The sequence below is a fragment of the Bacillus rossius genome, chromosome 1 (assembly GCF_032445375.1).
Source record: "Bacillus rossius redtenbacheri isolate Brsri chromosome 1, Brsri_v3, whole genome shotgun sequence".
Taxonomy (NCBI): domain Eukaryota; kingdom Metazoa; phylum Arthropoda; class Insecta; order Phasmatodea; family Bacillidae; genus Bacillus; species Bacillus rossius.
This window is the reverse complement of record NC_086330.1, coordinates 176,471,289-176,493,790: the sequence shown is the minus strand read 5'-3', so window position 1 is coordinate 176,493,790 and position 22,502 is coordinate 176,471,289. Positions and strand designations below refer to the sequence as shown.

The 22,502-nt window shown below is 36.4% G+C and overlaps 1 protein-coding gene across 2 annotated transcripts in view; it reads left to right on the top strand.

Annotated features, from left to right (window-relative positions):
* LOC134527116 (uncharacterized) overlaps nucleotides 1-22,169 on the top strand; it is a 65,219-nt gene extending 43,050 nt beyond the window's left edge. For both annotated transcript variants that reach the window (XM_063359477.1, XM_063359476.1), the window contains exons 5-7: nucleotides 5,179-5,325; nucleotides 7,462-7,535; nucleotides 19,885-22,169. In XM_063359477.1, the coding sequence (XP_063215547.1) occupies nucleotides 5,179-5,325; nucleotides 7,462-7,535; nucleotides 19,885-20,179 (516 nt within the window). In that variant the 3' untranslated portion in view covers nucleotides 20,180-22,169. The remainder of the gene's footprint in view (nucleotides 1-5,178; nucleotides 5,326-7,461; nucleotides 7,536-19,884) is intronic.
* Nucleotides 22,170-22,502: the final 333 nt, after the last annotated feature.

Here is a 22,502-nt window from a genome sequence, read left to right as displayed (position 1 = left end):
AAGAGGGGAATATTCCTCAGAGAAGAACAACTGTCCCCAGACCTTGACCTTTGAACTTGACATTTGGCATTGATATTTTTACCTCGAATATGAACTCTACCTTTATCTTTAATATTACCTTGATATTTGACCTAAACCTTGACATTTGACATTGACCTTTTAATTTGAAATTTACATTGACCTTGAGCATGACCTTCATCCCAATGGCCATCTTTCTGCCATATTGGATTCAGCCATTTTAACATCGAGAGCCCCACACCCTAGTGTGGACTTTTCGTTACGGTCACCATCTTGGATTCTAGAAAAGTTGCACTTTTCGTTACTGTCACCTTACTGGATAATAAAATGTTGAAATTTTCGTAATGGCAGCAATTTTAATAAATTCGTGTTTATGCAATAAAATCGTTGAAATTTAAAAAATAATAAAAACTTATGAATAATATTTTTATAAAAAACTAAATTAAATCATGAATTCGTCGGTTCAAACCCGGTGAGGACAAGCGATTAAAATGGCGATGAATATTTCCTCCACGAAAGCCACCGGCATACGGACCTCCCACCACTAATTCTAAGGGAGATATTACGCCAACCATAATAATTTTACGATGGCCATCTTGTCATCTTTTTTTAGTCTGCTAGAGTGCGCTACTGGCATATAAGTTTATAAATTTACCCGCTAGAGTGCAATATCACCATACAGTCAACTGACTTGAGATCCGCCATCTTGTCAGCCGTATTGGCCGCCAACTTGAAAATCTAAAATAGGTATTTCATCTATAATTTCGAGAAAAATTCCAACAATCATAAAAAAATTGGTTGTCTGTAAAGTCGGATTACGGACGATAGTTTAACGTGACGTCATAAAAAAACATTGATGAAATGATTGTATACTTTTATGAATAAAATTGAATTATTTTTATTTTAATAATAAAAGAATAAATACTTGAATTTTACTAGTAATCAGATTTTTAAAATGCAAGAATAATTAACCTTCATTGCCGAAATTGTTGTTGTAATAAGAAATGAAAACCACATTTACTTTTCACTACAGTTTATAAACAGTTGACGAAACAGTTCACGTGTCGCGGATTGATAGCACGATTCGTTCGGTTCGCGTGCGTCACCGTAGGTGCGGCACCGTATGAGAATAATAATATTTCGTTTTTATAATACGATTTTATAACAAATACGCATCCCAAATACACCAAACCTACTTATAATGTGTTACAATATTTTTTAAAACATTGTGCAAAAGATCCCGGGTGTAATTTGAATTATTATGTGTAACTGTAAAACACCATTGTTCGCACAAAAACTATTTGTAAATTCAACATTACTTTTAAATAACCGTACCGAATGTGCTGAAAATCGGTGGACGATCGTTAAATTACATAATATTAATAATTCACACGTCGAAAACATGATTGAAAAGTCAAATCGATGGTTGTTCCAATCGAGTGGAAGATAGATAGATGCGGCGCAAGCGTACAATGAGCGTAACGGGACACATCGTAGTGGGACAATGTGCGTAACGGGACACTTTTTCGTGCGTGCAGCTGGCGTTCATCGATTTATTAGACGTCACGTCAAAAAAAATCACTTCTTAAAAATGATTGACTCGATAGATTACAGTTCTTTGATATATCTTTGGTCATTACAAAAATGTAATTTAATTAAATATCACATAAATATACTAAAATATAAAGGATTCGAAACAAAATATTATTATGTTGATTCTACAGACAAAAAAAACAATAATAAATGTAATTCCTTCAGTGAGCACAGTTTATTTTTTCTCAGTTGCAATCGTTCCATATGATTAAATGTACTTTCTTTACCTTTTCCCTGATAATTTTCCTCTTCAAGACAGATTTTTTCAGTGGCATTATTTACAGTCTCTACTACATCGTGTGATTGGTAAAAAGCAGTCTTCATCGTCTTGAATGCTCTTTTGCAAGTCTCGTCTTGAAATGGCTCAGGTTCACTGTTAGTACATTCCAGCCACAAATTAAACTTCACTGACTGTTCATGTGTCAATACTTCAAGTTATATAACAATATTCTTCTTGGCATCTGTTAGAAAGGTACAACCATCTCTTGGTGTAAGTGAGCTGTTCAGGTAATAAAATTCTTTACACATTCCAGAGAAAGCTGATTTCGCCAGGTAGAATCAATTAATTTTTCGGTCTGAACGCACCGAGAATGGTCGTAAATTGTGATGCATGTTGGTTTGATATCGAATCTTCTTGCTGCAGATCCGTTTAACCGCATTGCGCGCACGACTCTCAACCTTAACTTTTGGGGCATAATTGAGCACTAGCTGGTCCGCAGTACGTGAAAAAACTTCAACTTTGCAGTTTTTCGCATGTCGTTTGAAATTGTCAATACGTGTAAACCATACATGACTCTCATCACAGCGAAACGCCAAGCGTAATACGTTCTTCGTACATTATCTTTTTTCATGTCTTCGTGCATCTCGAGAGAATGCAAATGTCTTTTCACAGAAGTTATAGGGACTACTTACAACAAGTTCTTTTATATGAGATAAATTAATTCTTGCTGCTAAATAGAGCTATTGTAGCTAGTTGGGGGTTTATAGTCTAGTAGCCTCTTAGCCTTTAAGGCTTGTAACCTCGTAGACTTGTAGCTTCGTAGCCAACTAGCCTTGAATCCTTATAGTCTTGTAGACTTGTAGCTTCGTAGCCTTAGGAGCCTCGTAGACTTTTAACCTTGTAACCTTGTAGTCTCGCAGACTTGAAGCTTCATAGCCAAGTACCCATGTCACCGACAAGATGGCGGATATCTCGTCATTTTACTGTATGGTGGTACTGCACTCTAATGGGTAAATTTTAAACTAATATGTTGGCAGCGAACTCTAACAGACGAAAAGAATATGGCGGATCCAAGATGACATTCGTAATATCATATTGGTTTAGTGGTATGAGGTCCGTTTGCCGGTGGGTTCCGTGTAGAAAGTATCCATCGCAATTTTTAATCAAATGACCTCACCTAATTTTAACCAATGGCACCATTATTTTTTTATAAAATATTAATAATATTTTTTTCATTAATTAAAAATGTTTTCCCAATTTTCTAGCATAAAATACAGATTTTAGATGGCAGCTTTAATAAAAAATAATTCTATAATCCATATACAAAAACTACAATGTTTCAAACCAATTTGGTGGATGTAACGAAATCTGCATTATTGCAAGATGATGGTCGGTCTCTCCGGCACCTCCTGGGTAACCCTGGTTCAGTATTGGTCAAAACATACTACTTACATACTATGATTTCTATCAATGCACAAGAATCATCTTTGATGATTAACAAAGGCCGTGACATAGATGCTTGCTGTGTCTACAACAAAAACACACTTGTTCTTTCCACGTAGGTATTTGACTTGTTTATAATGAGATAGAGAAATCGAAAGCTGTTGCTATTCTAGAAAATTTTCTTTGCAGAACCAGTTATCTGAAATTACGATTTTTTATATGCATTCTTAGTTGAAATGTCCTTAATTTTTCTGCAATTTTTAAGTGCGGTGAACTGATTGTCTTCTGTAGTTTTCACATTCTTTTTGCTATGGTGATTTTTTTTCAAAGTCAAATAAAAATTGCACCTTTTGGCAAGATATTTTTTTTTTGTTTTCATAGAAAAATATATGATTCTGCGATGTTTAAACATGTTATAACACAATGTCCAACGATACAAGGCCTAAATGTGACACGATAACACCACGGCTATGGACATGGACACGATTAGGAAAAAAATTAATCCTATTATAATCTAAATGTCACGGAAAGGAAGAATGAACGAAATTAGACGAGATTTCGATGTGAGAAGTGTGAACCAAGTTAAAGAAACACGAACAAGGATAATAGCAATGGTAAGAAGAAGACCCCATGTAGAATACCAGTCTCTTCATGTATATACAAGAGGAACAGTTAATTTGACTAGAACACATAACCACTCGTATACCCTGACAGGGATTATATCTAGGTGGTGTATCAGGAAGTGCCATTAATGTGTAATACTCTGCAGTCTGTAGTGTCTGTGCTGTGGTTTCTCGTGACGAGCTGTGGTCGGGTGGACGGGCAGACTGACTCGGCTCGCGTCGACGCCAGCTGGATGTCGGATAAGCTGGACTCACAATGATCCGTCTCATCCTTCCGTCAATCACGTCTCCTGCAGCCAATCAGATGGCCCGGAAAATTCTATCCGTCCGTCAAAACCTTAGCTAGCTTTAACATTTCGCCGGACGGAGGATGAAATAACCTCCAAAATGCTAGCAAGCTACCCATTTTCGGCAAGGGTTTTTAAGACCTTTTATTTGTTTAGTTGCTTCCATTAAATGTTTTTTACTTATGTTTGAACAATTTTTTTTAAAGTTTTTTATACAAAAATTTCATAAGTAAATATGAACATATATTAATAAATATCAGCGCGTGAAAATTGACTTAAATGATTTGTATGTTTTGCTCACTTTAATGATCTTCAACCTATACACGAAAAATTTTCAACACTATTTAAGCCTTCTAGTCAGTTGGCAGCTTCAAACTAGAAAGATATTTGACAGACTTGCGGATCATTGTGAATCGCTCGGCTTGTTGACGGATGGACGGGTAGCGGTCGAACGCGTAAGGATCATCTACTGTAATTTATGTTTGTAAATTGAACAGAAATATTGATGTAAAATTACTGATATTATATAATTTGTACATTTAATTGAAAAATGAATTGTGATTCTTACCCAAGTATTAATTCTATGTGTTGTCTCAGTACCTCCAATAGTGAAAATTGTTTGTAAACCGTTCCCTGAAAAAAATTGCATTTTTACCTGCGCGCATTAATAAGAATAATATACAAAATAAAGTCTAATTATTTAGTATTCTATTATCTTTTCCATGGTTTAAAAAATTATTCTTGAATGAAACATCAAATAAAGTATAATATTTTGCTCAATTTTTCGTAATAAATACTCAGTAATTCCTATAAGCAAAAATAACCGTAGCCATGTTCAACGTAACGATATATTTCTTGTAGTATTGCAGACTATTTCTTGGCAACTGGTTTCCAAAGGAATCTTTTGTAAAAGTACATAATTTTTTTTTCCTCTCTGTGTTGTGAGTCGACAGCTTGGGTGGGTGTGAAATCAGCCTGAGACGTCTGCCCGCAGAGAGCCGGAGGCGAGAACTTCTACCAGGTAGCGCCGGCCGTCCTGATGACGGTGGCTGCGCGGGGCTATGTGCTCTACTTGATCAACGTGGCGCTGTGCGTCTCGCTGGCCGTCATGGGCGCAGGCATCTATCAGGAAACCAAAGAGGTGCTCTACCAGTTAACCCGGAGTGTGTACTTCTCATTGAACCAATATCAGGCTCCACCCCCATTCAGAAATTTTCTCAACTGCGGTCGGAATAAAAAGAACATATTTTGTAATATTTAAAACATTTTAAAAATAATTTTAGGGTATTTTAAATGTCGCTCACATATAGTGACAAACCATTTTGTTTCAGCTACGATCACCTAGACAAGCGAAAACCAATCCACCCGGGGAAAAAAACAAATTTTTAAGATAATTTTATGCAAAAAAAACTCCCTTAACTTATCCTTTATTTAAAAAAATCTTAAGATGAATGAACGTGAATCTTAAGATTAATGCCTGAGTTGGGGTCTATGAATAGAAGGTTTTTCCCGTTAAACTACTGTCTTTAGGATTGGCTAGTCACCTCGCGCAATAAATGCACTACTTTGTGCGACTAGCGTTTAGTTTGGTGCGTTTTTGAGTACCTATACTCAAGGAAAAAATACTACACACACATTTTATGTTTCCAATCAAACTGAATGAAAATGTGTTTCAAATAAGTATTTCCTTTTCTGGAACTTAAACTTTTAAAATTTCTTAAAATATGTATTTTAATAATTGATTTCAATAACTTTATAATATGACAGAAACTTAAATAGTTTGACTTTCTTAGTTTTAAGTTCACCTAATATTTTTGTTTATTTTATAAAGGACTTATTAAACCTAGTGAAATTTTATAAACAAAAAAGGAAATAGATTGGCTTGTTTGGTTAAATATTTGTTATTTATTAAACGTGTATTTAAGTTATGTACCAGTAGTGAATCGCGTACACACACTTACAAATTTTGTACTTATGTTTAGAAATATTAAGCTTTTCTATATTCTTACCACACCTTAAGGAAGCTTCAATTTACGTGGAAGCTTTAATTTACTCAGCATCGATTCTATTCTTCAATTTGTCCAAATATCTTTCAAACTAATTTAAGTAAGACTTTGATATGGTTTCGTCTTACAACGACAATTTTTGCTAGAAGCAAACTTATCAGCGTGGCATGCTTACTATGGGAATCACTATGATGTTTCAAGTTGAGAGAACCCTTATATTTTGACCTACTAATTCATGGACTTAAGTTTAGGTTTAATTCGATATGTAAAGTTGTAAGAGATGAATTACAATAAAAAATATCATGGAAATTAATATGTAAAGATATGAAAAATCTAACAACCTAGAGTTACTTTTTAAATAATATTAAAAAGTATTGTTTTTTTTAAGAAAAGATTGTCTGCTGATTTTTTCATTCAATAGAAATGTTTTAAGTTCTTTTGAAGTTATATGTTTCTCAGTAGAATTAAGCTCAACACGCTTGCTTTACAACTTTATGAACTTAGACCATACCCCAAATAGCTAGTTTAATTGATCTCATTTTGTATTTCCACGACTGTTACATTAGGAAACTACCTGCGAAATTTCCACAGAAGACAAGAGCTACATTTAGCTAATTCAAGCCATATACGAGGGCTTGTAAATAAGTAATGCAAATGTCAATTTTAAATTAGGAAAATAATCAGTAAAAATAAAATTATTAACTGAAAAGTGAACCAGAAGGCGCTACTGGCTGGACGCAATGCAGGATCGCGTGATTCCACGTACCGATAGCACTCTTCAGTCGCCGGTAAAATACATCGTCAACTGTGGCGCAGCAACGAGCCCCCTCGGATTTCAATCTGAAGAAGTTCCTCGGCGGTGAGAAGTGCGACTGAGGACGAACTCACACGGGCCGCGCGAATGTTGTTCTTCTCGCTGCCGACGGGCTTTGGTAACTGATCCCTCGTTGGGACAAATACCTCAGCATGCATGACGTTACATGGGAACGTAATCATTGGGTAATACTTTCAATTCTGTTTCATATTGTCCTTTATTGATTTATTTTTTATTACTATTTACACTAGGTGCGTCACTTATTGATATGCCCTCGTATATTTAGTTCTTATGTAATACATTTAAATAAATGTGTATTTATATTTTATTTCGTTACGAAATCAATGCTTATCTGAAACTTCTTTATAGATAATATATCACGTCACATACAAATATAATTATTTGCTTACATGAAAATATTTAAAACAGTTTCACTTTTTTTTTCTCGCTGGTTTAGGACCAGAAGCAGCTCACTCAGCACACTTCTGTTGCAAGTTTGTTCCAACCATCATCTGCAGATAATAGTCTCAGGTAAGGAACCAGGTTTGATAATCTTTCTTAATAATAACCATTGCAGTCCATCGCAGCATGATTTCTTTTAAACTTTCCAATTTAACTGCTGGCCAATTGAAAACGTGTAGGCCCTTAACAGCATCAACTATTCCGTAGATGTGATAAGTTATTTTTTATCTTGAATTATTTTAAATATTCTATTAAATATGGGTTCTGTTGTCATGTAATACATATTTGGGGCATTATGTCTAACGGTAACCAAAAAGGTAATAGGATGTAAGTAGTGTGTAAAAGGGGCTACTGGCGCAGGATTCAGGATGTGGAGCCGGAGCCGAGCCACCATCTTGGATTAGTGTCGTCACGGCGGCCATCTTGAACTCAAAAATTCCTCAAAATTCCTCAAAAATAACTCAAAATGACTCAAAAATTCCCGTTTTGAGGCAAAATTTCCCGTTTTCGAGGGAAAACATCCCGTTCCGAGGGAATAATTAGGATTTCGAAAAACCACAAAAGTCGTTTTGCCTTAGAAACCACGTAATTCCTAAAAACGGCTTAAGAATCCATGGTACAGCCTCCGATAAGACTCTTTTTTAGGAATAAGGATTCCATGACCATCTTGGTTTATGACGTCACCGTTGCAATTACCGTTACGTCCGCAATTTTTTAAAATCCGTAATTTTTATATTATAAAATCGGAAAAAATTTAAAAATCATAAAAAATTAAATAATCGGATTAAATAATAAAAATATTAAATGCCACTGATGCACTTATCGTTACGGTGGCCATCTTGGATCATAAAATATTGCATGTTTCGTTACGCCCGCCATCTTGGTTGAGTACTATGTCATCATTACACTTTACATTATAACCACCATATTGGATCCTATTAATGTTGCATGTTTCGTTACGGCCGCCATCTTGAAATTTAGATGCCATCATGGAAATTCGTAATTTTTATGTTAGATGATCAGGAAAATTTCCAAAATTCGTCAAAAAATTAACTTATTAGAATACTGATTGGTTATATCGAATCCCGTCCTTGGTTCGAAACCGGTAAGGCCAAAAAAATATAAATTGCTATAAATCCTTCCCTCATGGTGGCTGCAGGCAGACTGTCCTACCACCACCAATACCAAAGTATATATCGTCCGCTGGTATGACGTCATGTCCGCCATCTTGTCTTCGTCCGCTGTAGACCACCATATTGATTTCGTCTGCTAGAGTGTGCTGACGACATGTTAGTATAATTTTCTGTTCACCATACCTTTAACCTCGACTGTTGGCATTGAACTTTGACCTTGACCTTGAACTATGTCCTTGACCTTGTACTTTGACCTTAACATTGAACTTTGACCTTGACCTTGGAATTTGACCTTGACCTTGAAATTTGACCTTGACCTTAATATTTGACTTTGACCTTGACGTACATCATGGATCCGTCATTTTATGTTTAGTACATGCTACCATGAGCTACCACCTGCTAGTGGTCATTGCCACCATCATGTTTTCGTCTGCTGGAGGACACCATCTTGTGTGTACTCGTCTTACCATCATGATAGTTTTATTCTAACCTGCTACAGTGCAGTAATTATTTATATTTACTGAGGTGTCCGCCATCTTGAAATTTGGGTGCCATTTTTAAATCATGTAATTATTTAGCTAGAAATGCGGGAAAAATTCCAAAAGTCTCCGAAAAAATCAATTATAAATTTACAAATCGAATCGATGGATTCCTGTCCACGGTTTGATTCTTGACCAGTGACAGTTGTAACTAATTAATAAATAAATTTTAGATTCTGTTTTCCATTACCTTTCGCAGAGTTTATTAATCATTCACTCTACGAAAAACAACTAAAGACAATATACCTGACCAACGAATTAAATACAGTGCCGATTAGCCTAACATGAAAATATCATTTTTCAATAATCTGAATAACCTTTAAGTCGTTCATGTACAAAGCCACACAAACAGACCAATTGTCTTCAGACTACAAGACAGGGTCATGTTAATATCAGACATATAGACCATGAACTCAGTACACACATGAAAACGGAATGTGCACGCAGGAAAACGGAATGTACACGCAGGAAAACTTAACGTACACACAGGAAAACGGAATGTACAGGCAGGAAAACGAAATGTACACACAGGAAAACGGATTGTACACGCACGAAAACAGAATGTACACGCAGGAAAACGGAACGTACAGGCATGAAAACGGAACGTACACACAAGAAACAGAACGTACACACAGGAAACGAAACGTACACACAGGAAACGGAACATACACAAAGAAAACGGAATGATCACACATACAGTAGCGGAAACACAAACTTAGTTGGAAATCAGAAATCAAGAAATAAAACGTACTTTTTCAAATATAAATAATTCATTTATTTTTCAATAGTACACACATGTGATTTAAATAAATTATTATTGTACGTAGTTCTTAAAGTATGAACGATACTTCCTCGATATGCGAGTAAGTTAGTTTCCTCCACGAACAGATGCCACCATCAGTCTTAGTTGGTCAACCAATATGTTTGGATATTTCCAAGATGTGTAATCAATCTCTTATGCTACCATCTTCCTTGCAAGTATATAATAAATATTATCTTCATTGTCTTCCGTTTTATCGTCAACCACAAGGTCACTTTCGTCATCGAGATAGTGATTATCACAAGCTTGATCAGGATAATTTATTATGTCGTTTCCATCGTTTTGCTCTCAGGCCATCATCACAGTCTTCGATCTTGCCCGCTTTAGCTGCTTCAGCACAGTCTTCGATCACGCCACCAGCTTCAGAGTCACTGTACCAATCACCGTAGAGGCATCGTCTTCACCCAGATTACCTTAAGAATTCGTGTTCTACCATGTAATGTTATGCTGTCAATTCACGTTAACAACCTGATACACCGATTACAGCTTATAATTTTTCTTAGTGGTTTTTAACACAATCATTCTTCTTATACCGTTTAGCATTCTTTCTCAAGGTAAACACCTTGCTACAGTATCTTCACTGATGTTGATTTGATACAGCTACAGACATCGAAGGCTTTAGAAGGCACCAATTGCTCCTACAGTCTTTTGTTTCAACAGCACCAATGATAAGAGATAGGAAAAATTCGCGGGTTCATTTCGCGATAGGCTAGAATCCAAGTGCGTGTAACTTATTGCCGCTTCAGTGATTGGAACACAGTTTGCCTGGAGGACTGTGAGCCAATGAATGACCCTTAACGTAAGAAGTATCGAATCATATGCATCCCATTTAGCAGGTGTCACGAGTCAGTAGCCAATGAGCTGGTGTAATATTCCCGCGTACATAGAGGATCGTGGAGTCCATCCTAGAGGTCATTCAAACCGCGAATTTTTCCAGTCCCTACCAATGATATTTGTCTAGAATGCTACGAGGTCCCAAGACATCACGACTACGCGACTATGAGCCATGAGGTTACGAGATTACGTGACTACGAATCTTCAAGTTTACGAGACTGCATGACTAAAAGACCACGTGGCTACGAAACTACATGTCTATGAAGCTACAAGGATACAAGTATCCTCGGCTCCTAATGTCTGCAAGTCGACATGCCTACAAGACCACTTCGATACAAAGCTTCAATTCTACAAGTCTACAAGTCTCCACCAACTACCTTCGAGTGTATAAAGCACCAACTAGTCCAGCAGCATTATGTTATATGATTACATGACTACTTGTTTACGTAGCTACAAGACTACGAGGCTCCAATGCTTCATGACTACGAGTCATGAGGTTACGAGACTACGCGATTGCGAGTCTTCAAGGTTACGTGATCGCGAGGCTAAGGACTACGAAGCTTCCAGATCACATGGTTACGAGTCAGCATGGCTAAAAGACCGCATGGTTACGAAACTACATGTCTCTAACTGACTACAACAGCATCATTCAGTAGTGAGAGTTAATTCATCTCATGCAAAATAACCTTTCTAAAGTAGTGTCGATTATTGTCAACAAATGACACCACATGTTGCTTATAGGTAAATATTATTTCTTTCTTTTATGCAGGATGCGGGATGCTCACTTACGATCGCAATAGAAGGATGGCTTCGCTAGTCACCAAGGAGAAGGAACTTCGTCTTGCATGTTAGTGCTTCACAGATGTCTCTTGGAATATTATTTGACTGAGTATCTGAATAAAATTACCTGTCTTAACCACCAAGTTCAATGCAGTTTGTCTCAAAGCATATTATTTGACTATCTTTGTTCAACCATGAGAAGTTCACAAGCTAGCAGAATGTATTTATGTATTTTTGTAATTTTTTCATTTAAAATTTTTTATTATTTATTTTTATTAAATATTTTTTACCTGTAATTTTATTATATCAAATAAAACGTGTGGTGATTTTCTCCGGGTGCTTCTGATTATCCTTGACAATATTATGGTGGTTTCTCCGTGTGCTCCCGATAATTTTTGATACTATTTTGATGGTTTTCTCCAAATGCTTCTGATTATTCCTGCCTAGACATCTTTTGGTTTTCTCCAAGTGCTCCTGATTATTCTTGTCAATATTATGGTGGTATTCTCCGTGTGCTTCTGATTATCCCTGTGGTTTCTTCAAGTGCTTCTCTCTATTCTGAGAAACCACTCTCTGCATGATGGATTTTTTACCTACTGAGTCATGTCATTTTATTCAGGGTTACATTTAATTAGTGACATTCTGCTAATAAATTGACACTTACAATATTCTTACCAGATAGAATTCAAAAAATAAACAACCATTACTCAGTCAAATACTATGCTTTGAGCCAAACTGCATTGAACTTGGTGGTTAAGACAGGTAATTTTATTCAGATACTCAGTCAAATAATATACCATGAGACATCTGTGAAGCACTAACATGCAAGACGAAGTTCCTTCTCCTTGGTGACTAGCGAAGCCATCCTTCTATTGCGATCGTAAGTGAGCATCCCGCATCCTGCATAAAAGAAAGAAATAATATTTACCTGTAAGCAACATGTGGTGTCATTTGTTTAAAATAATCGACACTACTTTAAAAAGGTTATTTTGCATGAGATGAATTAACTCTCACTACTGAATGATGCTATTGTAGTCAGTTAGAGACATGTAGTTTCGTAACCATGCGGTCTTTTAGCCATGCTGACTAGTAACCATGTGATCTGGAAGCTTCGTAGTCCTATAGCCTCACGATCACGTAACCTTGAAGACTCGCAATCGCGTAGTCTCGTAACCTCATGACTCGTAGTCATGAAGCATTGGAGCCTCGTAGTCTTGTAGCTACGTAAACAAGTAGTCATGTAATCATATAACATAATGCTGCTGGACTAGTTGGTGCTTTATACACTCGAAGGTAGTTGGTGGAGACTTGTAGACTTGTAGAATTGAAGCTTTGTATCGAAGTGGTCTTGTAGGCATGTCGACTTGCAGACATTAGGAGCCGAGGATACTTGTATCCTTGTAGCTTCATAGACATGTAGTTTCGTAGCCACGTGGTCTTTTAGTCATGCAGTCTCGTAAACTTGAAGATTCGTAGTCACGTAGTCTCGTAACCTCATGGCTCATAGTCGCGTAGTCGTGATGTCTTGGGACCTCGTTGCATTCTAGACAAATATCATTGGTGCTATTGAAACAAAAGACTGTAGGAGCAATTGGTGCCTTCTAAAGCCTTCGATGTCTGTAGCTGTATCAAATCAACATCAGTGAAGATACTGTAGCAAAATGTTTACCTTGAGAAAGAATGCTAAACGGTATGAGAAGAATGATTGTGTTAAAAACCACTAAGCAAAATGAGAAGCTGTAATCGGTGTATCAGGTTGTTAACGTTATTTGACAGCATAAAAAGACATGGTAGAATACGAATTCTTAAGGTAATCTGGGTGAAGACGATGCCTCAACGGTGATTCCTACAGTGACTCTGAAGCTGGTGGCGTGATCGAAGATTGTGCTGAAGCAGCTAAAGCGGGCAAGATCGAAGACTGTGATGGTGGCCTGAGACCAAAACGATGGAAACGACATAATAAATTATCCTGATCAAGCTTGTGATAATCACTGTCTCGATGACGAAAGTGACCTTGTGGTTGACGATAAAACGGAAGACAATGAAGATAATATTTATTAAAAACGTGCAAGGAAGATGGAAGCATAAGAGATTGATTACACATCTTGGAAATATCCAAACATATTGGTTGACCAACTAAGACTGATGGTGGCATCTGTTCGTGGAGGAAACTAACTTACTCGCATATCGAGGAAGTATCGGTCATACTTAAAGAACTGTGGAAAGCTGGCTAAGTACAATAATAATATGTTTAACTGACATGTGTGTACTATTGAAAATTAAATGAATTATTTATATTTGAAAAAGTACGTTTTATTTCTTGATTTCTGATTTCCAACTAAGCATGTGTTTCCGCTACTGTATGTGTGATAATTCTGTTTTCTGTGTGTATGTTCCGTTTCCTGTGTGTACGTTCTGTTTCTTGTGAGTATGTTCCGTTTTCATGCGTGTACATTCCGTTGTCCTGCAAGTACATTCCGTTTTCCTGTGTGTACATTCCGTTTTCCTGCCTGTACATTCCGTTTTCCTGTGTGTACGTTAAGTTTTCCTGCGTGTACATTCCGTTTTCCTGCGTGCACATTCCGTTTTCATGTGTGTACTGAGTTCATGGTCTATATGTCTGATATTAACATGACCCTGTCTTGTAGTCTGAAGACAATTTGTCTGTTTGTATGGCTTTGTACATGAACGACTTATAGGTTATTCAGATTATTGAAAAATGATACTCTCATGTTAGGCTAATCGGCACTGTATTTAATTCGTTGGTCAGGTATACTGTATTGAGTTTTTTTTCGTAGAGTGAATGATTAATAAACTTCGCGTAAGGTAATGGAAAACAGAATCTAAAATTTATTTATTAATTAGTTACAACTGTCACTGGTCAAGAATCAAACCGTGGACAGGAATCCATCGATTCGATTTGTAAATTTATAATTGATTTTTTCGGAGACTTTTGGAATTTTTCCCGCATTTCTAGCTAAATAATTACATGATTTAAAGATGGCGCCCAAATTTCAAGATGGCGGGAACATCAGTAATAATAAATGATTACTGCACTGTAGCATAGAAGAAAACTATCATGATGGTAAGACGAGTACACACAAGATGGTGTCCTCGAGCAGACGAAAACATGATGGTGGCAATGACCACTAGCAGGTGGTAGCTCCTGGTAGCATTTACTTAACATATAATGACGGATCTATATTGTACGTCAAGGTCAAAGTCAAATATCAAGGTCTTGGTCAAATTCCAAGGTCAAGGTCAAATTCGAAGGTCAAGTCCTAATTTCAAGGTCAAGGTCAAAGTTCAAGGTCAAGGTTAAAGTTCAATGTCAAGGACATAGTTCAAGGTCAAGGTCTAAGTTCAATGCCAACAGTCGAGGTTAAAGGTATGGTGAACAGAAAATTATACTAACATGTCATCAGCACACTAGCAGACGAAAACAAGATGGTGGTCTACAGTGGACGAAGACAAGATGGCGGACATGACGTCATACCAGCGGACGATATATACTTTGGTATTGGTGGTGGTAGGACAGTCTGCCTGCAGCCACCATGAGGGAAGGATTTATAGCAATTTATATTTTTTTGGCCTTACCGGTTTCGAACCAAGGACGGGATTCGATATAACCAATCAGTATTCTAATAAGTTAATTTTTTGACGAATTTTGGAATTTTTCCTGATCATCTAACATAAAAATTACGAATTTCCATGATGGCATCTAAATTTCAAGATGGCGGCCGTACCGAAACATGCAACATTAATAGGATCCAATATGGTGGTCATAATGTAAAGTGTAATGATGACATAGTACTCAACCAAGATGGCGGGCGTAACGAAACATGCAACATTTATATAATCCAAGATGGCGACCGTAACGATAAGTGCAACAGTGGCTTTTAATATTTTTATTATTTAATTCGATTATTAAATTTTTTTGTGATTTTTAAATTTTTTCCTGATTATCTAACATATAAATTGCGGATTTTAACGCTTGTGGACGTAACGGAAATTGCAACGGTGACGTCATAAACAAAGATGGCGTTCATGGAATCCTTATTTCTAAAAAAAAAGTCTTATCGGAGGCTAAGACATAGATTCTTAAGCCGTTTTTAGGAATTTCGTGGTTTCTAAGGCAAATCGTCTTTTGTGGTTTTTTGAAATCCTAATTTTTCCCTCACAACGGGAATTTTTCCCTCGAAAACGGGAAATTTATGCCTCAAAACGAGAATTTTTAGTCATTTTGAGTCATTTTTGAGGAATTTTGAGGAATTTTTGAGTCCAAGATGGCCGCCGTGACGTCACTAATCCAGGATGGTGGCTCGGCTCCGGCTCCACATCCTGAATCCTGTGCCAGTAGCCCCTATTACACACTACTGATGTAGCTAAGCTCAAAATACGAACTCTGTTACTATTTTCTGTAAACTCTTAAACTCTCTAGGTTATGATACTTCAGATACTTACCTAGAGATAATGGTTCGAATAAATCTGAACTCATCACAAAACTGAATAAATTATGAAACTTTTTTGTTCGTCGTTTAAATCTGGGTATTTTAAGTATATAGTTTCTCAACTATGTATAAAACTTATAATTAGGGCTTGAATATTCAGATGACATGAGTGATAAATCATCCACGGTAGTAACTCTTTCCTGCAGACCAAATGTTTTGATATTATTATATAAGGCTCTTGCAGCATCACGAGTGCAATCGTACCTCCTGCGCCACTCTAATTAGATCTAAAGTGGCTACAGTATACGAACGTTTGCAATTTGTTTTGACCCCACAAGAAAAAGGGAGCTTCTTAAAATCATCCCGCAAATGCTTCCAATGAAGATACTCTTATTAAGGAGACATGAGTTTTGTTTACGTGGTCAGCTTTTTCTGCTCTCGGGGGCAGGTATTATTTTTTTTGGGAGTATCGAAGGAGCACAAAGAGTATTTACGTTCGATTACAACCACCTGATTTTCCATACCAGTTGTGTGGTTATCGGTTTTTACTTGGGGGGATGGTTCATAAGCTATACGAACAGGAGTGTACAAATAATTTACTTTCTCTTGAGGAGGGGGGGGGGGGAGAGAGATTTATCTTATTTTGCTGATGTTTACTTTCAAATCCTTTTATTTCATTTGTAGGTATGATCGATATTGTTTTTAAATTTCTTAGGGTTTCAGGGAGGGGAAGGGATGGATACCCACCACTCTCACTCCTCTTTTGTGCGACCCTGCCAGTGGAAAACTATGGCAAGTTCCTTAATGGCTTGTTTAAACTTTGACAAAAGACTATGAATTTATTAACCCTGTGTAATTCATAGAGAACGTTCGATGGCTAAGGCAATATATTAATTTAGAATTGAACTGTTATTTAACGGTGATGAAACAATTACATTATTACGTTGCCAGCACACAAAACTCCAAGGAGTTCAATTATTCAACCATTTTATTACACTGTTTACTTATAATCAGCATCTGCATCTGAGGCACCAATAATCAACGTTTTTTTATTCAAAGACTATTTGCGTTCGATGATGAAGTGATTAGCGAGATTAATCTCAAGGTAATGGTTTGGCAATAATGATGTTTAAGCCTTGAGCTTGCATCCCCGTCTAATTTCTCACAGATCGTGATGTCAGACGAAAAAGAAAAACTCATTATGAATGTGAAATAACGAGGTTCTCACTAGATCAAGTCCTTTCCACAAGGTGTTGAACTTTGTTTCAAACAGCTGCCGTTTATGAATCTTTTCTACAAGTCCCAATTAAAACTTGAGCACAATTTTAATCTTTCAAAGTTGCTGCAAGATTTTTGAAAAACATACATTGTGTCAATGATATGCAAAGCGTGGTGTTACTTTAACTCATAAAATCAAATCAACAACAAAGAATGAATTTCGAAAGCAATACCTACTGCATGTGGTCGAGAAGCATCACAGTTCAAAATGCTGAAACGCCAGGAGTTTCTTAAAATGAAAAAAAAATATATATATATGTGACATGCAATGTACCTGAAACAATTGCATACTGTACTTAATGGTGATGGCAGTAATGTCATAAAACTTTGTATCCTTAAATTTGTTGTACTCTTACTTCCACCAGCTAGCCTAGTACATAGTCTTGCAAACATTTTTTGTCCAGGTATGTATACCGCATTTACATAAAATTTTAGTATACCTAAATCTACTACATCCACACGTTTCAAGTGCGTTGAAAAACTTAAATGTTGTGCAAATGAGTGGAAATTTTGCAAGTGGTTATACTTTTGTAAAAGGGAACGATTTCAGGGGGAGGAGGGGTGAAAGTTTATATTGTTAAAATTTAGTTTTTTTACAGCCAATGGCGTATTGGTAAAATTCGTATTTATTATTTATATGAAGAAACTGTCATTCACTTTCTGGAAGATTTGTCATCGTTTAAATTTTGTGTCTGCACAATCACACACAGTTTATTTTCAGGTGGATGATGTATACAAATTGTATGAGTGTATTAATGTTAATATTTTTTTTTGAGACATTTGAGAGTGCCGTCTTTCGGCTAGTAACCACAGAGCACGTATCCAGTGACCGACGACCGGAAGAGAAAAAATTGAACTTGTAATGGAAAACTTATATTATGAGGGTATTTTCACACTTTATTTTATGTATGGACACAACAACGGGTAATGTTTTGGTCTAATTTACATCCTAACAGCTGAAATTACAGTCTCTAACCAAAACAGGAAAAAACGGAGAATAAAAATGGATTCCCGTCAGACAGTTAATTCTCCATTTGGATCCTTCCTAATCTCTACCTGTAACAAAGTGAAATGAAATAAATTTTAGATAAATTAAATTGCTTAATGAAATGTATCTGAAACTTCTGTACACACATATGCGTGCAACATAATATGTCATAAAAATTTCTTTTCTTAACGAATTACAAAAATTTATTTCAATTCTATCATCTAAAATTTTGATCCCGATTCTAAGAACCCACATGCTTCTTGTTCTATTTAACGAGAAACATTACATAATTTAATATCATATCATTGTTAATACGCGTATTATGTCGTAATGTATTTGCAGTTCAGTATATGTATACATAGGTTATACATTTTTGATAGTATGTTTAGACACAGATTTTTTAAAATGGATCTTTGTGGAATGCAAATAAAATTAATAAAATGTATTAACAAGAACATTCTTTTCTTTGAAATATTTTTGTTGCTTACCAAATTTTTCATTATTTTGAACTGTAAAAAGTAAATATAACAAAATGCTCTTTTGCAGCCTCATTATGATGTCACATTCTTAAATTCTGCAATTTTACAGATCTAAATATATCATTTTTATGGTCGAGTGAAATAATAATAAGAAAAAGCAAGAAGTGATAATGGATATTTGAAGATTATCTAAGCAGCAGTGAGTATAGCTCATGAATACTTATACTGTTTTACCTGGTTGCCATTATTTCACAAGAGGTAAAGGCTTGTAGTGATAATCTAAATAAAACTGAAAGAACATCTAGTTCTGGGTTCATTTGAACTTATGGTATCTATGTGAGCCTACGACATATAACATTTATTAGTCAAAGTCACTCTGATTTGTGTATATAACCAATGTTTTGTAGTAGTATTCTTTGTAGAATAAAAACTACCAAATATTAGAAGAAACAAAAAATATATATTATTCAAGTCTTAAATTTACCTAGAGAGCATTATTTTTTAATCCCATTTCAGTTTTCTCGCTTCATTAGACGACTAAGAACCATGTCACAACATGATTGATGTTATCTTCTTGCAAACATTCCTTCTGCTCAACCTCAAGGAGTGATATCAAATGGAGGTGCTCTTCGAAAGCGAAAAGAGCAGTGCTGCTTTGACGCGAATGGCACATGTAAAAAAAAGTGTTCCCAATTATATGAATGGATGACAGCGTGTAAGTGCGCCAAAAGAGCAGATTAGACGGAATGAACTGGCCACGGGGAGTATTTTATATTTTTGTATTTTTTTTTTTTTTTGCTTATCAAGGGCTAATAATTGTCGTGATTTCCTAAATACTCTAGTTATATTATCTTCCAACGACGACGGAACATTAGACTATTATTCATAGAAAACTCATCTGAATTTCGGCTCATTCCATACTGATGTAAGTTCCCGTGATTTCCCTAAATCACTCCTGGCAAATGCAGAGAAGTTATTCCATCTCAAATAACCTAAATTGCAAAAAATAAGTAAACAAATTAATTCCAAAAAAAATTTTTTTTGGGGCAGAAAATACAGAATAGTGCATTGTGGGATAGCCCTACATGTGTTCACTGTGCGCGTGTGCTACGGCAGTTCCCGGCAGGGAGCGACAGGCTACATCCCCAGCGCGAGGCCCTGGAGCACGGCGAGTGACGACGACGGAGCGCCGTGGCGCCTGCCTCGCCCCGTGGTTCGACCGCAGCCCCAGCACCTGGTGCCGCGGGTGCCGGTCCTGCCGGCGCGGCCTCCCAGCCGCACGCCTGACCCCGACTACAGTCCCTTCCCCGTGCGGCGGCCGCCCAGCGAGCAGTCCTCAGGGAGGGAGCGCGCTCCGACCAGGTCCGCGCTCAAGAGGCCGCCCACCCGGCTGGGCCGCACAGTCCTGTGACCGGTCAGCATTACCATCCTCTGCCTAGGTCCACCCTGGACGAGGCGCCTAGTCCACCGTGCTGCATGCCCATCCTCTGCCTAGGTCCACCCTGGATAAAGTTCCACACCACGTGAATGGTCCTCATCATATCAATACATTATATTCGCAAATATTCATCCTCAAAATCTTCCTTCTGTGTTTGAAGCAGCACTCTTTGGGAATTGTTTTACATTGCACTTTGCGACTTCTAAGTTCCTCTTTGGATAACGTACTTATGTAGATGGGATGTAACAAGATGTAATAACCCGATCAATTTATGAGACTATCCTTCCTCGGTTATTCATCCTAAACTGTATTTACTGTGATGTTTGACGCAGTAGCTGGAAGCAATCCTCCTTATTGCATTTTGTAGTATGCATAAATTTATTCAAGTTAATGTTCTTACCAGATAAAATCAAACAATCTTTAAATGGGCACCATAACACAATGGTTTCATCGTCTGCCAAGCTTCGTCTTAATATGTGCCTTCCTCCAAAATGTTATAACATGTTAGAAGCAATTCTTTGTATCGTACTGCGTAATCTTTGCATAGGTCCATCAATTAAAGATTTTTTAGTTGAGATTTTAGATATTTTTATTACTCTTTTTCTATTAGGGCTATATGTATACTCAATTATTTGATGGTGACAGAACGACATGTATTTCTTACCACAATATGGAACCATCTATAACACCAAGTTTTATCTTACAGAGTCCTACCCAGCGTGAAACACCAGCCAGTGATAGGACCTCCTTGAAATAATATGTTTCAAAATCCGTTGTACATAGATTAGGAGGTGACAGAAATCCATTTGACGAATACAAGACACATTAAAATGTACGCACGAAACTTAACCGGTTAAACGCTAGAGGGCGCTGTCCAACAAGCTATATTAACGGTCAATTCCGAGTAACCGTTGTCATTTGTGTCATGAATCTTCAACAAGATGTATTTGTGCGCCAATGAAGGTAAGGCCGACATGCATTTCATGTACGGGCTGGATGGCAATGCGAGGGAAGCACAGTGATAGTGCCGAGAGCGTTTTCCAACAAGACGCGCATGAAGCCTGCGACACTGTTGACGGCCACAAATTTTAGCAGAACTTGTGATGTGGAATTAAATATTTTCCTTTAAGTCATCGGTATCCTGTCATTCGGTCTCTTTCTGACTTATTTCTCATCGTATTATTTCCCTGCACATGTCCTCCTCTTGCGCTTTACCGGTTGAGTTCCGATAGCTATATCTTACGGTGATTTTTGCTTGTCTAGTTTTGTTCTATTGCCCACGAACTTTGAAGTAACACACACCTATTTATACCCCTGGCATCGCAACTCCCCTAATTGTGTGTTAGTCATAAATGTCGTGGACTTCAGACCATGTGAGAAAGTTTCATCCAAACAGCGAATGTTTGGCAGCAATGCCGGAGACAGGGTCAAACGGATATATTTGTTACACAATATAAATTCTTTTCAACGAGAAATTCATATTTTCAAAGTAATTCTATCTCCTGTGTTTTGAGATTGTGAAAACTGGTGGTCGGTGTACTATCCACTCCTTCCTGAGGATTTTAAAATAAACCTGTGTCGATTAAAACTTAAACGTATTTAATTATAAATATAGGTGCTTGCTGATGTAAACTTATGCTGCCTATGGAAAACTTAAAACTTTTTTCTTATACACAAAACATATATTTTATTTATTAATTTGTTTAATGTAAGAATAGTGGTAATGTTTTTGGAGAAGTCCACTCAGACTATCATGCTTACCTACCATGACTGATTTTCAATCATAGAACATGGTTTTAGCTTTTGTAAAAATAAGATAATAATTTACATTTAAGTCATATTTACAAATACTTTTGAAATATTAATCTGTTAGTGTTATTAAATATGAATATATATTGTAATTATTCTGTTCTGTAACAGTAATCTCATGTAATCAGATAAATAAAAAGTATTTTGACTTTTATTATGGTGTCTATATTAATTTTTTAATCCCTATTGATGCCTTCGATACATAATTTTTAAAAAAAAAAGTGAACTAAAAATCACATATAATATTTCCACTTATAAGTCGATATTAACCTCTTTAGTGTCCTAAAATGAAAACTTTTAAATCTTGAATAAACTTCTATGAGTAAATAACTAACATTCTACAAGAAATTTGTTATAAAAAGAAAAAAAACGTTTTCTCGAAGATATAATAATTTTATTAATTAATTGGTGTGATGACACAATTTATTATTTACAGAAATTTTATAATAAACTGATAACAGCTGTTGTATTAAAACCAGCATACATA